Genomic DNA, 13,419 nt, shown 5'->3' with positions numbered 1-13,419 from the left:
CGCCGCGGTGCATTGAGGGCAAGAGTGAAACTGTCAACGTAAACTCAGGGTCGTATTATCCAATGGGCCGCAGTAGGCACTGTGCCTATGACCTACGAAAACTTAAAGGGCCTACAAAAAAAGTGACCACGTTTTTTGTTCGTTTCATAAAACATTTAACCAAGATATCTTCTCCAATAAATATATTTATAGAGCAAAAGGAACGGCACAGTGTTTCAAATTAAATCTGCTTATCTGCAGCACACAGCGCGCTCCCATCGAATGAAGGCACAGACTAAATAATGAACGTATCAGTAACGACATCTGTCCAGCTGCTGGACGAAGTACCGCGTGAAACAAGCGAGTGACAGTGTCGGTAGAAGCAACATGGGGCAGCAGCAGTAGCAACTGTAAAAAGCTATCACTGAAGGCCTACGAAACAGAAATGCCTGGGGCCTACAAGAACCTTTATCCTGCCCTGCGTAAACCCAGAGATCTGGCTCACTGCGTGGAAATAAAACATCACCAAGTCCCAACCAAAACGGGGCAAAGCCTTGCCGCCTCGGTGTGTAAACGTAAGCCAGGAGATGAAACGAAACATTTTAATGGACTATGAGAAACAAATGTAAGGTCGCGTTTCCATTGTTGCCTCTGTTTACGAAGGAGTTGAGAGAATGACTGAGGTTTCACTGGAAATAAATAATGTCCAAGCCACCTCTGTGACCTCTCAGATAGAAATCTTTAGCGCTGGCTTGTTTACACTTGCGCTGAATATCCAGCACCGTGATAGTAGAATTATCATGTGGAATTCCCTACCGTTGGCAATTCGTTTAACCAACAATGTACATACTTTTAAGTTGCATCTAAAAATATATAATTTTCTTAATTCGATTTTTTCTACGTAGCTCTCCTTCTCTCTTGGCCTTTCCTTAACATTACTCTTGCAAGGCGCCTTGAGACATTAGTATAAGACGCCTTAGAAATAAATGTACATTATTATTACCACGTATACTGTATGTTCACATACAAAACAAAGAACCCCCACCGTATAGCCTTAACAGACTGTAGGGGCAAGTGCTGTTAGCGAGCACCTAAGAAGGCCGGCACGGTACACGAGGGGGTGGGTGGCCAGCACCACGCCCAGCCACCTTTGTCTCCCGAGTGTCGATGTTTACCACACACTGCACCAGGTACTCATTTGAGGCTGAGTCCACCTACATATACATAATACATACAGTACTGCAATGGTATAATGTGGTCACACAATCGTGCAGTATTTGTTCAGGCGACATAGGCTTCGGCCTTATACTGGATGGAATGGGGGTCACATTCTAGAAAATAATTCTACAGGATGCTATGAAATCAAAGGGTTCCTTTAATATTAGATTTTTAGTTTAGGTCAGATTGCATAAGTTGTACATATTGTAATTGTTTGAAAGGAATATACATACTTTGTATAGATGTTAAGCGATTGTATACAGGGTGGGTCCACTGAACGATGTAGTGGTTTATCATGGGGACATTTATAGCAGCCAAATACTCTAAACGCGTGATGTCAATTCTAAATGTGGAGGAAAAAAACGGAAGACCCGGGGAAAAAACCACTAGACCACGGGGAGAGAGAGAGAGACACGCAAACTCCAAAAATACAGCAGCAGGCGTCAAGGGTTGGGATCGAACCCACGATTACAGTTGTAATCATTGAACACTCATCAACTATGTTTCGTCTCCATTCATTCGCGGAGGTCTCAGTCGTGGTTTGTAAACGGTGGATTCGTGGCAAAAGAGTAGAAAAGAACGTGAAAATTATAATCCATCAAATGTTAACGTCAAGAATAAACAATTGCAATGTTTTAACGCCAGTGTTCAAATAAAGGAAAAAAACACGTGTGCTGACTTTTGGGCAACTGTGTATATAGTCCAGAAGAGGTTTTTCTTTTGGGTTAAATTGCGTTAATATAAATGCGTCATTAAACCACCACCACCCGACGCAGCCAATAAGAAAGGTTTGTTACGTAAACAAAACGTGCCATTTAGTGACTAGTTCAGCACACAGGCTGTGTTGGAGAGAAAACCCACGACAACATTTACAATTCGAGTACCGTGACATTTCACCTATAATTATAACAACCAGCCTCATCAGGCGACAGCCAGATTTGTGTATATAGTGGTATAGAATATGCAACATAGCCATTCCATTGTACTATCTTCAGTTTGGTACAAAGCGCAATCATCTCTGGATGAAACATGTGTTTTATATCTGCAGTGTTTTCTACCATCTCAGCAAGAGATAACAGAATATTCACCGCACGCTATTAATATGCGCTGTGTCTCTGGGGTTCCATGTTCTCCCGGATAGTGCCCAATCCGAATACGCTGCTAATATTGCTTGCAGTTTTCAAGTTTCCGCTCCGCACTTCTGGAAGCCGGACCCAGATTTCATGACACTTTGGTCAGACTCAGCACGTACGAAGCCCAGAATTGGGCTCCACAGAGCAGCGGGAGATTTCACGGTCAGAGGCCAGAAACACTGTGCACTTGGCCGCAATTAATGTCTATGAGGACATGCAAGTTACCGTATGCATGGAGAGACTAAAAGAATACAGAATACAGAATCAGCAGGCAACAGAGAGGTGAAAGAAGACTGTGGGCTCCGATTTGTCCAGAGTGGCATCACGGGATGGTCATGTGGAGTGCTGTAGGGTGGCACTGTGAGGCGTGATGGTGAGGAGTGATGTAAGGTGGTGGAGAAATGTAAAGTGGTGTAGTGTGGTGGTATGGTGTAAAGTTGAGTAGTGTGGTGGGGTGGTATGATGTGCTGTAGTGAGGTGATGATGTGGAGTGGTTAAATGTCAAATAGTGTGGTGGTGTGGTGTAATGTGGTGTAGTGTGGTGGTGTGATGTAATGTGGTGTAGTGTGGTGGTGTGGTATAACGTGGTGTAGTGAGGTGGTGAGTTATGGTGGTGTAAAGTAGTTTGGTGGTGTGGTGTAAGGTGGTGTTGGTGTAAGGTGGTGTTGGTGTAAGGTGGTGTGGTGTGAGGTGGTGTGGTGTGAGGTGGTGTAGTGTGGTGGTGTAAGGTGGTGCAATGTGGTGGTGTAAGGTGGTGTAGAGTGACTTAGTGTAGCATTGTCGTGTGACGGGTACTCACTGGGAATTCCTGATACAAGTTTTAATGGTCTCAGTACACGCACTGCGCGCAGAGTTCGCAGGTCAAAGTCTGTGCCCATCATCGCCAACATACTGCACACACACACAAAGACAAAGATCCCCTGTAAATACTTTAACAGACTGTTGGGGCAAGTGTTGTTCGCGACCACTCATTCTGGCCGGCACGGTGTTTACACACTGCACCAAGTACTCATTTAAGGCTGAGTCGACCTAAGAGAGGACGTAGGACCAGTTTGGATATTCGTCACCAATGTTGGCTGTGAGCGGGAACCGAACTCAGGCCAACCAGGTTCCTAGTGCAGGGCACTAACCACTGTGACACTGCTCCACACGTACATACGTGCACACAGACACATGGTGAAACACGTGGTTTCTGCTGTGAAATCCGGTCGCCAGTGAAGGGAGAGTTATTTTGGGAAAGCAAATGGTCTCTAATTTTTGATTATTCAAGATGTTTTAAATAACACAACATTATGCTACATATGCATTTCAAAACTAACATAATATGGTTACTTGATTCTGCTTATGTTTACTTAATTGGAATGAACATTCACAGAAGGATGATTAATTCTCAGGAGTAACATCACTGTTTGAAGTGCAGAAGTGCAATTATGAAACATATTCGCCCTGGAGCAGCCCATCTCTGCAGACACATTGTAGAAACATCGTAGTGTAGGAAACATTGTAGCGTAGGAAACATCGTAGCGTAGGAAACATCATAGAGTAGAGTAGGAAACATTGTAGCGTAGGAAACATCGTACAACATCACAGCGTAGGAAACATCATAGAGGAGGAAACATCATAGAGTAGTAAACATCGTAGCGTAGGAAACATCGTAGCGTAGGAAACATCGTAGCGTAGAAAACGTCACAGTGTATTTAGCGGTGATGCAGTCTAGCGGTAACGCATTCGCCGATCGTTGCAGAGATTCATGGTTGGAATCCAGCAGCCACCCTGGTTATCACTGCAGTGTGTGTAGACCACGACACTGCGACGCGCAGACTGCTTCACAGTGGACGGAAAAAGATCCCCCGACGTCATTCGCAGGAGTAGTCTGTTGTGTGCCGGCGTCGCGTCCAAATTCGAAAATTACTCAGCACATTATTCAATGTGGACACACACAGCAGCCATCATTGCCCCCTACTGACAGACGAATGCCCCAGGTTGCTCCTGCAAACGAGTCTCGTCATGGTCCCTTGACTTTTTAAGACCAAAACAGGAGGAGGAATTCTCCACAATTCATGGCTGCTGCCTGATGATGCTGGTTGTTGTTGTAATTACCGGCGAAACGTCACGGTACACGCATTTTAAATGGTCGAGTGGGTTTGTTCTCCAACACACAACCGATGTGCTATTCTAGTAATTATCTGCTTCCGTGACAACCTTACTAATTGGCTGTGTTGGGTGGTGGCGGGTTTAACGACACATTTATATTTACGCGATCGAACCCACACAACTTATATTACGGATAATATTGGTTAAGAATGCCTACTACGTGTTAAAACTATCTCTAAAGTTCTCAAAACAGAATAACATTGACAATTGCACCATGGTGGCACAGTGGTTCATATTTGTGCTTCACAGCAAAAGTACCCCCCGGGTTCAATCCCCGACTAAGGTGCCTTTTCGTTCGGAGTTTGTATGTCCCTCCCCCTGTTCCGCATGGGTTCCCTCCGGGGTCCTCCGGTTTCCCCCCACAGCTAGACGAACACCCAATGTGGTATCGGCCAAAACATCCCAGTGCTGAGAAAATACCAGCAAAAGCACTCAAGTGGGATCACACATGCAGCAGCAGCAGCAGCAGCAGCTGCAGCAGCAGCAGCAGCGTCAACCCCCTACTGCGACAACTTGGCAGGACCCTTCCTGAGAGAAGAGACCAGCAAGACTTCCCTGGGTCAACACGCGTAGTAGTAATAATAATCAGAATTGAACCGCCAACTTGTTTAAATTACAGTATAAAGACAGATCCCCCGTGTAGCCTTAACAGACTGTTAGGGCAAGTGCTCTTAGTGAGCACATATGAAGGCTAGGAGATGGGTAGCCAGCACCACGCCTGGCTGCCTTTGTCTCCCCTGTCGTGATGTTTATACACCGCACCAGGTACTCATTTGAGGCTGAGGCGACCTAGGGGATGCCCATGACCGGCTCAGATAATGGTCACTGGTGTTGGTGGCCATGAGCAGGAATCGAACTTGGGCTGCCAGGTTCACAGCGTAGCGAGCTCACCATAGTACGACCACTGAGCCATAAACCCCGACCGTAAAGTTATCGTGAAACAAACATCGCTGTATCCACCACGCATGCTCACGCTGACACACCAAGACAATCTACACAGCGTTACTCGTGTGCACCCGCCCGTGCCATGACACAGAGCCCTGTAGCTGGAATGGGGCCTCGCAGGACGGCATCGTGTCCACGTCACACTGCTTCGCCCTTCAGCGGTTTTTGCCCTGGCAAGGGTTTTGGGGCCACCACCTTCTCCGCAGACATATTTCTCAGTCAGCTCAAGTCTATTAAAACTGCAGTTTGCTGTCATGAAGTTCAACACAATACCGGTACCGGACCCCGGCACAAAATCGACTCCTGCCACCTGAACTAAGATGGCAATTACTGGACTGTCAGGGTTAAAAACCTGGGGTTGGTGACGACCCGACCGGTGTTTACGAGGTTGGGTACCGATTCCAAGGCCAAGAATGTGCTCAAGTGAGCTGAACATCACCGTACACTGTAAAGCACAGCATGGTGGTTCATATATAATATGTGTGTGACCAGCTCTAAGACACTGGTGGGAATTCATCATTCCTATGACAAGGTCCAATCTCGCCACAGGACTGCATGAGACGCATGTTTATTGCTGAATCACTGAAACAAACTCCCTCGTGATAATTGGTTCTTTACCCTTCTATCTGGCAACAAAACTGACACCTTTTTTTTTTTTGTTGCCAGATAGAAGGGTAAAGAACCAATTATCATATTTTTACTGGCAAATGAGAAACTCCCTCGTCTAGTGTATAAGAGGTCGTGGGTTCGATCCCTACCCTGACGCCTGCTGTGTATATTTGGAGTTTGCGTCTCTCTCTCTCCCCGTGGTCGTGGACTTTTTCTCCGGATCCTCCGGTTTTGCGCTCCACATTTAGAATCAACATCGGGCGTTTAAGAGTATTTGGCTGCGACACATTTCCACGTGACATTTGTGGCCAGGTCGCTTCTGAAAAAGAGCTATAGAGCTCCGTGGGGCCTTACCGAGTAAAATAAAATAAAAATATTAGTTTCGTTTAAACGATTGGCTGTCATTAAATAACCATCCTTTGTGTCAACAGCTGTCAACACTGACATTGCAATTGAGGTGGATTGCTAACTTTATAGACATTACAATCAGGAGGTTATCGTGCATAGCGTCATAATACGTTACCAACAAAGGTTTAAAATTGAGGTTTGAATACTGCCCATTTAAAAGCAGGCTCTGACCACAAACTGAAATTTTGTTTTTTTAAACTTTCTTTTTATGTGCTTACATATTAGTAAAAGCAAACCCTACTACGAAAAAATCAACAGACAACATGCCTCCTTTCAATATTTGTCTCTGCACATAAAAATAATTTTTAAAAATGACACCTACGATGTTGCCGCGTGGCCTTCTGGGAGTATATTTTTTCAACATCGCTGGTTCAACACACAGAAAACTCTGGACCGGTTTCGAGGTTCGGTGTCTGCCACATGCACACAGACAAGGGCCCTCTGTTCAATACGGATCCTAGATCGACGCAAAGCTATACAAATACTTCACACAATGTGATCATGAGCGTGGACTTGTCAGGAATATAGATAAGTATATCAACAGACAAAGCGCCTCCTTCTGCTAGAAACGGCTGTGCTGTGCGTAATCGTTAATTCCTCTTTTGCCGTCACAGCTGGCGGAGAGAGGCAATGTGTTATAGAGTCGCACGCCGTTCGCACAATCTCTCTCCGTGGCAAAAACGCGACGGGCAGCTTTGCAAGCACCGCGCAATTGTGCTCATTCAAAACAGCAGCCCCTCGGGAGAACGTCTTCGCAAGTCGATTGCGCCCGCGGTGAAACCGTCACGATGATTCATTCACGTGCACAGCTGGTGGCCCCAAAAGAGCTTCAGTCGCCACTTCGGGCCCGCGCCGGGGACGGAGCCTCGTTCGTCCGGCCCGGGGGTTTCAACCAAAAACCACCCGACGACGATCGGATGGACGGACGGACGGACCTCCTCCCTGTCGTCTCCCGTGCGAGAAGCCATTGAGAAACAACGACCGCAATTCAGCGCGGGTGCACGAGAGTCGTGCTGCGTGGACGTTCTTGGTGTGTCGGCGTGATCGTGAGCGTGTGTGGTGGACACGGCGGTGTTGGTTTCACGGTAACTCGACGGTCGGCGTTTGTGGCTCAGCGATCTCGAAGCGAGGGCAGAATCCGGAAACCGGGACGGCGACTCCACAATAGCGTGGTGTGCGAAAATGCACGGCCGCATGTGACGCATGCGACAATGGTTTTGCAATGTCACACTATCACACGCCGTGGCAATGCGACACAGCTGGTGCATCTGCCAGTCGTCTCACGTCAATCCACGGCACCTGGGTCTGGTCCCATGACCTCATGCCAGCGGGTGTTCGATACGTCACGTGGCCTTAACGTTTACGTGGCCCTGCACAGGCGCCATGGTGATGTCACCGCCACTTGGTGGCGAATGGCAGTTGTTGTTGTTGGTTTTGCAAAATGTATGTTTAATACAAAAAAAAATACAGATATGCACAGGAAACTGGGTATCCATGAAGGACATCATCATGATCCATGGTCTACCCACTACTGGATGAAAGGTTTCACCAAACCACCACAATGTTTCACGCTCCCACAATGCAACAATCAACCGCGCACCGGCATATGAGCTGATTCCGTCGCTCCATCTCCCCAGTGGGCATCCTCTATCGGACGCGTTCGATCACTTGGCTACCACTCCGTCGTCACTATCTTGACCGTTGGAACATCGTCCCGTCCGAGGGACGCGTCCTGCCCAAGCCTCACTTGGCTTTTCCCGACAGTTTAAACAACGTCATTAAACCGGCGTGTGTTCTACAATCCTCGTGTTCTAATGCCGGTCTCTCATCGTCATTTCCAAGCTTGCATCTGTCTCTCTCCACTCTTCTTTTGCGTATTTTAAATTATTTTTTCTTAATCTTTCAAGATATTTTTGGCGTTGATAACCACGGCTACTGAACCACGCCTCACAGCAGGTGTTACACGCCGATTAAAAACATTCTCCTTCTGCTAAAGTGGAATCTTACTTTTCATTATTGGGTTCATCTGTCCCAAAGCAATCCAACCTGACCTCCTGCACGTCTTTATTTCATTATTTTGATTACTGGCCACACTTCATTACCTCACGTTCATAATATTCGGCCGTTTTCCAATTTGCGTCGCTCCCCAATGGGTTGTCTCCAACTGTTGAGCCCACTAGTGACCTTTCTTGCACGTGCTGTTCAAGATAACTCTCAAGGGTTGTTTGTTGTTGTTGTTTTTGTCTTAAGGAAAACACCTCACCTTACCCACGGAAGCATTTTTGAGACGATAACGGCCGGGTGGTTGACACGCCATCAATTGCCTTTAATCTGCAGATGGTCCAGACAGCGAACACCTTCAGTCGGCGTTCGCTGTCTTTACACTGCCAGTGGCCCTTTTGTTTCTGGAGAATCTCTAAGGACAACGATTATTATTATTCTGCATGTTTACCCAGTAAAGCCTAACGGAGTCTCAAGACTCTCTCGGGAGGGTCCTGCCAAGTTTTAAGCAGTCGGAGGTGATGTTGCTGTTATGTGTGATCCCAACTAAGCAATTTGCAGGTATATAAATATTTCAGCACTCGGATATTTTAGACAATACCGGTTGTTACCGTACCACGTGTCTCGGCTATGGGAGGAAACAGGAGAAGCCGGAGGAACCCCACACAGAAAAGGGGGAGAGAGCACACCTACCCCAACGCAAAAAGGCACCCAAGTCGCGTCAATCCAACTCAGCTCCTTCATGCGTTACCGCTGCGCCACCCTGCCGCTAAACTGCTTCCATACGTCGGGCAATTAACTTGGGTTTGTCGCAAGGCTACCGGACGGCAGCCTGCCGCCTCCTCGGAGCCGCCTCCGCAGAGCGAGGCGCGTGTGGCCGGCGTGTGCAGCCCCTCAGCAGCCTTCGTGCTGCGCTGCTCGCTTGGAGAGAACCTGGAGCCTCGGTGGCGAGTTTTCTCATGGCGCTGCACCAGCGTTTATCTTGCCCCACGGCGGTGGCGGCAGCAGCGGCAGCACAGGCAACGTTCACACGCTGGCAGAGCAATGCCCATTCATCCGCACGCTGCGCCAAATACTCACCCTGTCAGCACCACCACAAAGTCCATGATGTTCCAGCCACTGTGCAAGTAAGACCCTTTGTGGAACACGAATCCTAGGGCCAGGATCTTAATCGCCGTCTCCAGACAGAAGATGGCAATAAAATATGGCTCTGTCTCCTCCTGCACCCGCCAACAGATGCACGGCACAGACAAGACGGTGGTCAGCAGATCCACCAGCACAAGCCCGGAATGATGACATGGTATGAAGCGGCAGGCATAAATATTACCACAGAAACCCGAAAGCAAATGTGCACGTTTTCGACTCTAATTATGACTTCTATAAATATAAATGTAATTATGCTATTGTGGCGAGGGCTACCCTTTCATTAATGCGCTGGTGAAAGCTGTCGCGTGGATAAATGTGCGTAATAATTATAATCTACGGCGTCTTTGTTAATCCACTGCTGGATGAAGGCCTCCCACGCCGAGTCAGTCGCGACCATTGTTTTAACCATACTTCACTACACTGGTCAGTGCGCATCATGCCGGGAGGGGGGGGGGGTGATTTGCTAGGCCCGTTCAAGTGTCGCTTGCTATTAATGTCAGCCGTGGCTGGATTTGGGTTCACAGCGCAGTGCGCAAAACACTGCCCCACCACTTCCCCTACCGGGAACGTACACACGCATTGACAAAAAATATATGCTTGCAAAGTTGTACATGCATCTGGCTGCAGCTGCATGTTCGCACACACACACACGCCTCCTGCACGCGTATGTGCTTGAGCGTGCGTGTGTTCGGGAGAGTGCATGTGCGTATGCACGGGGAGCAGTCGCGCCGCGGTCAGCGCACCGTGTTATGAACCCAGCGACCCAATTTCGATTCCCGCTCACGGCCATTAAGTGGTGAAAATTTGAACCGGTCCTGGGCCTCACCTAGATCGACTCAGCCTTACGCGTTAATCTGGTGTCGTGCATAAAAATCAGCACTGGGGAGAAAGGCTGGCGGGCGCGGTGCTGGCCACCCACTCCCTCGCGTGCCGTGCCGGCCTTCGTAGCATTTCTGCTCGCTAACAGCACACGCCCCACCGCACTCTGTGAAAGGCGACATGGGGAATCTTTTCTCCCCAAGCGATTGTGGAGATCATGGAGGTGGCGCTGTGCTGTGTGTGTGTGCTGTGTGTGTGTGCTGTGTGTGTGTGCTGCGTGTGTGTGCTGCGTGTGTGTGCTGCGTGTGTGTGCTGCGTGTGTGTGCTGTGTGTGTGCTGCGTGTGTGTGCTGTGTGTGTGCTGTGTGTGTGTGCTGCGTGTGTGTGCTGCGTGTGTGTGCTGCGTGTGTGTGTGTGTGCTGTGTGTGTGTGCTGTGTGTGTGCTGCGTGTGTGTGCTGTGTGTGTGCTGTGTGTGTGTGCTGTGTGTGTGCTGCGTGTGTGTGCTGTGTGTGCTGTGCTGTGTGTGCTGTGTGTGTGTGTACTGTGTGTGGTGCTGCGTGTGTGTGCTGCGTGTGTGTGCTGCGTGTGTGTGCTGTGTGTGTGTGCTGTGTGTGTGCTGTGTGTGTGGTGCTGTGTGTGTGTGCTGTGTGTGTGTGCTGTGCGTGTGCTGCGTGTGTGTGCTGCGTGTGTGTGCTGCGTGTGTGTGCTGTGTGTGTGTGCTGTGCGTGTGTGCTGTGTGTGTGCTGTGTGTGTGCTGCGTGTGTGTGCTGTGTGTGGTGCTGTGTGTGTGCTGCGTGGTGTGCTGCGTTGTGTGCTGCGTGTGTGTGCTGCGTGTGTGTGCTGCGTGTGTGTGCTGGCGTGTGTGCTGTGTGTTGTGCTGCGTGTGTGTGCTGCGTGTGTGTGCTGCGTGTGTTGCTGCGTGTGTGTGCTGCGTGTGTGCTGCGTGTGTGTGCTGCGTGTGTGTGCTGCGTGGTGTGCTGTGTGTGTGTTGCTGCGTGTGTGTGCTGTTTGTGTGTGCGCTGTGTGTGTGCGCTGTGTGTGTGTGCTGCGTGTGTGTGCTGCGTGTGTGTGCTGCGTGTGTGTGCTGCGTGTGTGTGCGCTGTGTGTGCTGTGTGTGTGCTGCGTGTGTGTGCTGTGTGTGTGTGCTGTGTGTGTGCTGCGTGTGTGTGCTGCGTGTGTGTGCTGTGTGTGTGCTGTGTGTGTGTGCTGCGTGTGTGTGCTGCGTGTGTGTGCTGCGTGTGTGTGCTGCGTGTGTGTGCTGCGTGTGTGTGTGTGCTGTGTGTGTGCTTGTGTGTGTGGCGCGCTGGTGTGTGTGCGCTGGTGGTGTGTGCTGTGTGTGTGTGTGTGCTGTGTGTGTGTGCTGTGTGTGTGTGCTGCGTGTGTGCTGTGGTGTGTGTGCTGTGTGTGTGTGCTGTGTGGTGTGCTGTGTGTGTGTGCTGCGTGTGTGTGCTGTGTGTGTGCTGTGTGTGTGTGCTGTGTGTGTGCTGTGTGTGTGCTGTGCTGTGTGTGTGTGCTGTGTGTGTGTGCTGTGTGTGTGTGCTGCGTGTGTGCTGTGTGTGTGTGCTGTGTGTGTGTGCTGTGTGTGTGTGCTGTGTGTGTGTGTGTGCTGTGTGTGTGTGCTGTGTGTGTGCTGTGTGTGTGCTGTGTGTGCTGTGTGTGTGCGCGCTGTGTGTGCTGTGTGTGTGTGCTGTGTGTGTGTGCTATGTGTGCTGTGTGTGTGTGTGTGCTGTGTGTGCTGTGTGTGTGTGTGCTGTGTTTGCTGTGTGTGCTCTGTGTGTGTGCGCCCGGGTGGGGAGCGGCAGTGTAGTGGGTAGCGCACCGTGCGACCTGGGTTCGATTCCCGCTCATCGGTGACGAATATGTAAACTGATCCTGGACCCCCCCTAAGTCTACTCATCTTTAATTGACCACCTGGTACTGTGTGTAACCATCAGCATTTGGGGAGACATCGGCTTCTGGCCGTGGTGCAGGCCACCAACCCCTTCGTGTGCCGTGCCGGCCTTCGTAAGTGCTGCTCGCGAACGGCACTTTGCCCCGACAGTCTGTTAAAGGCTACACAGGAGAGGGGATGCTACGTGCCCAGGTGATCGTGGGGGGCGTGGTGGAGATGGCGGTGTCGTGGTTGCACCCAGGCTCGGCGTCGGGAGGATCAGCGTGCTGCGCGCCCTGCGTGCGATCTGTGTCGCTGTACGTACCAGGCGCAAAGAGAGAGGTGTCTTGTCATCGTTGGGGAGGTGCTGTTCCAGCGCCAGGACGATGCAGTTGGCGATGATCGTGGCCAGGATCATGTACTCAAAGGGAGTGCGCACATCCGTTAAGGAAGAGCTAAACACATGCGGTTACTGTATATCCACAAACACATCCACGCGCGCGAGCGAGCGTGCGGTGCGTACGCACGACGTTGTTACATATAGGACACGAGAGTGCCGCAAACGGATTCCTAGTCGTTCCGCGGGGACCATCGAGCGATATCGAATTGTACTCGTGGGTTTTCTCAGGGTAGTCGAGTTCTTCGCGCACGCAAACGCGAGTGATGCACGTGTGGCCAAGCATCCCCACGTTTTGAAATATGCAAAAATAAATCGCATTCCAGTATAATAGTAAAACTATTTAACGTGTCGTAGGCTTTCGGGACCAATATTATCCATAACCAGAGATTTTTGGGTTAGATCGCGTAAATATAAATGTGTCGTTAAGTCCGCCACCACCCAACACAGCCAATTAGTAAGGTTGTCACGGAAGCAGAGCATTACTAGTACAGCACACCGCTGTGTTGGAGAGTAACCAAACGCACTCGGCAATTTGCGGCGAGCGGGGACGAAGTGCGTTTGTCCACGGCGCCCCCTAAAGTGGTGCGCCGTGGAGCCGCAGCAGCTCAGAGCCGTCGAGTGGCCACAGAGCCGTACTCTCAAGGGAAGCCTCACCGCTGGACCCTCGGGGGAGGGTGGGGGGGCACTTGGTGAGCCTGGTGGTTACTGGGAAGAACGTCAGGATTGCCAGCTCCGAC

At 49.9% G+C, this 13,419-nt stretch overlaps 1 protein-coding gene across 1 annotated transcript in view; it reads right to left on the bottom strand.

Moving 5' to 3' along the window:
- The window catches only part of LOC133348474 (voltage-dependent N-type calcium channel subunit alpha-1B-like), a 133,062-nt gene extending 120,354 nt beyond the window's left edge, over positions 1–12,708 (bottom strand). The window contains 3 exon segments of the mRNA XM_061561304.1: positions 3,130–3,221; positions 9,528–9,667; positions 12,608–12,708. Coding sequence (XP_061417288.1) covers positions 3,130–3,221; positions 9,528–9,667; positions 12,608–12,700 — 325 coding nt within the window. The 5' untranslated portion in view covers positions 12,701–12,708.
- Positions 12,709–13,419: the final 711 nt, after the last annotated feature.

This window comes from Lethenteron reissneri, chromosome 27 (genome assembly GCF_015708825.2).
Source record: "Lethenteron reissneri isolate LAM-NWPU_2019-01 chromosome 27, ASM1570882v1, whole genome shotgun sequence".
Taxonomy (NCBI): Eukaryota; Metazoa; Chordata; class Hyperoartia; order Petromyzontiformes; family Petromyzontidae; genus Lethenteron; species Lethenteron reissneri.
This window is presented reverse-complemented; position numbering and strand designations above follow the sequence as displayed.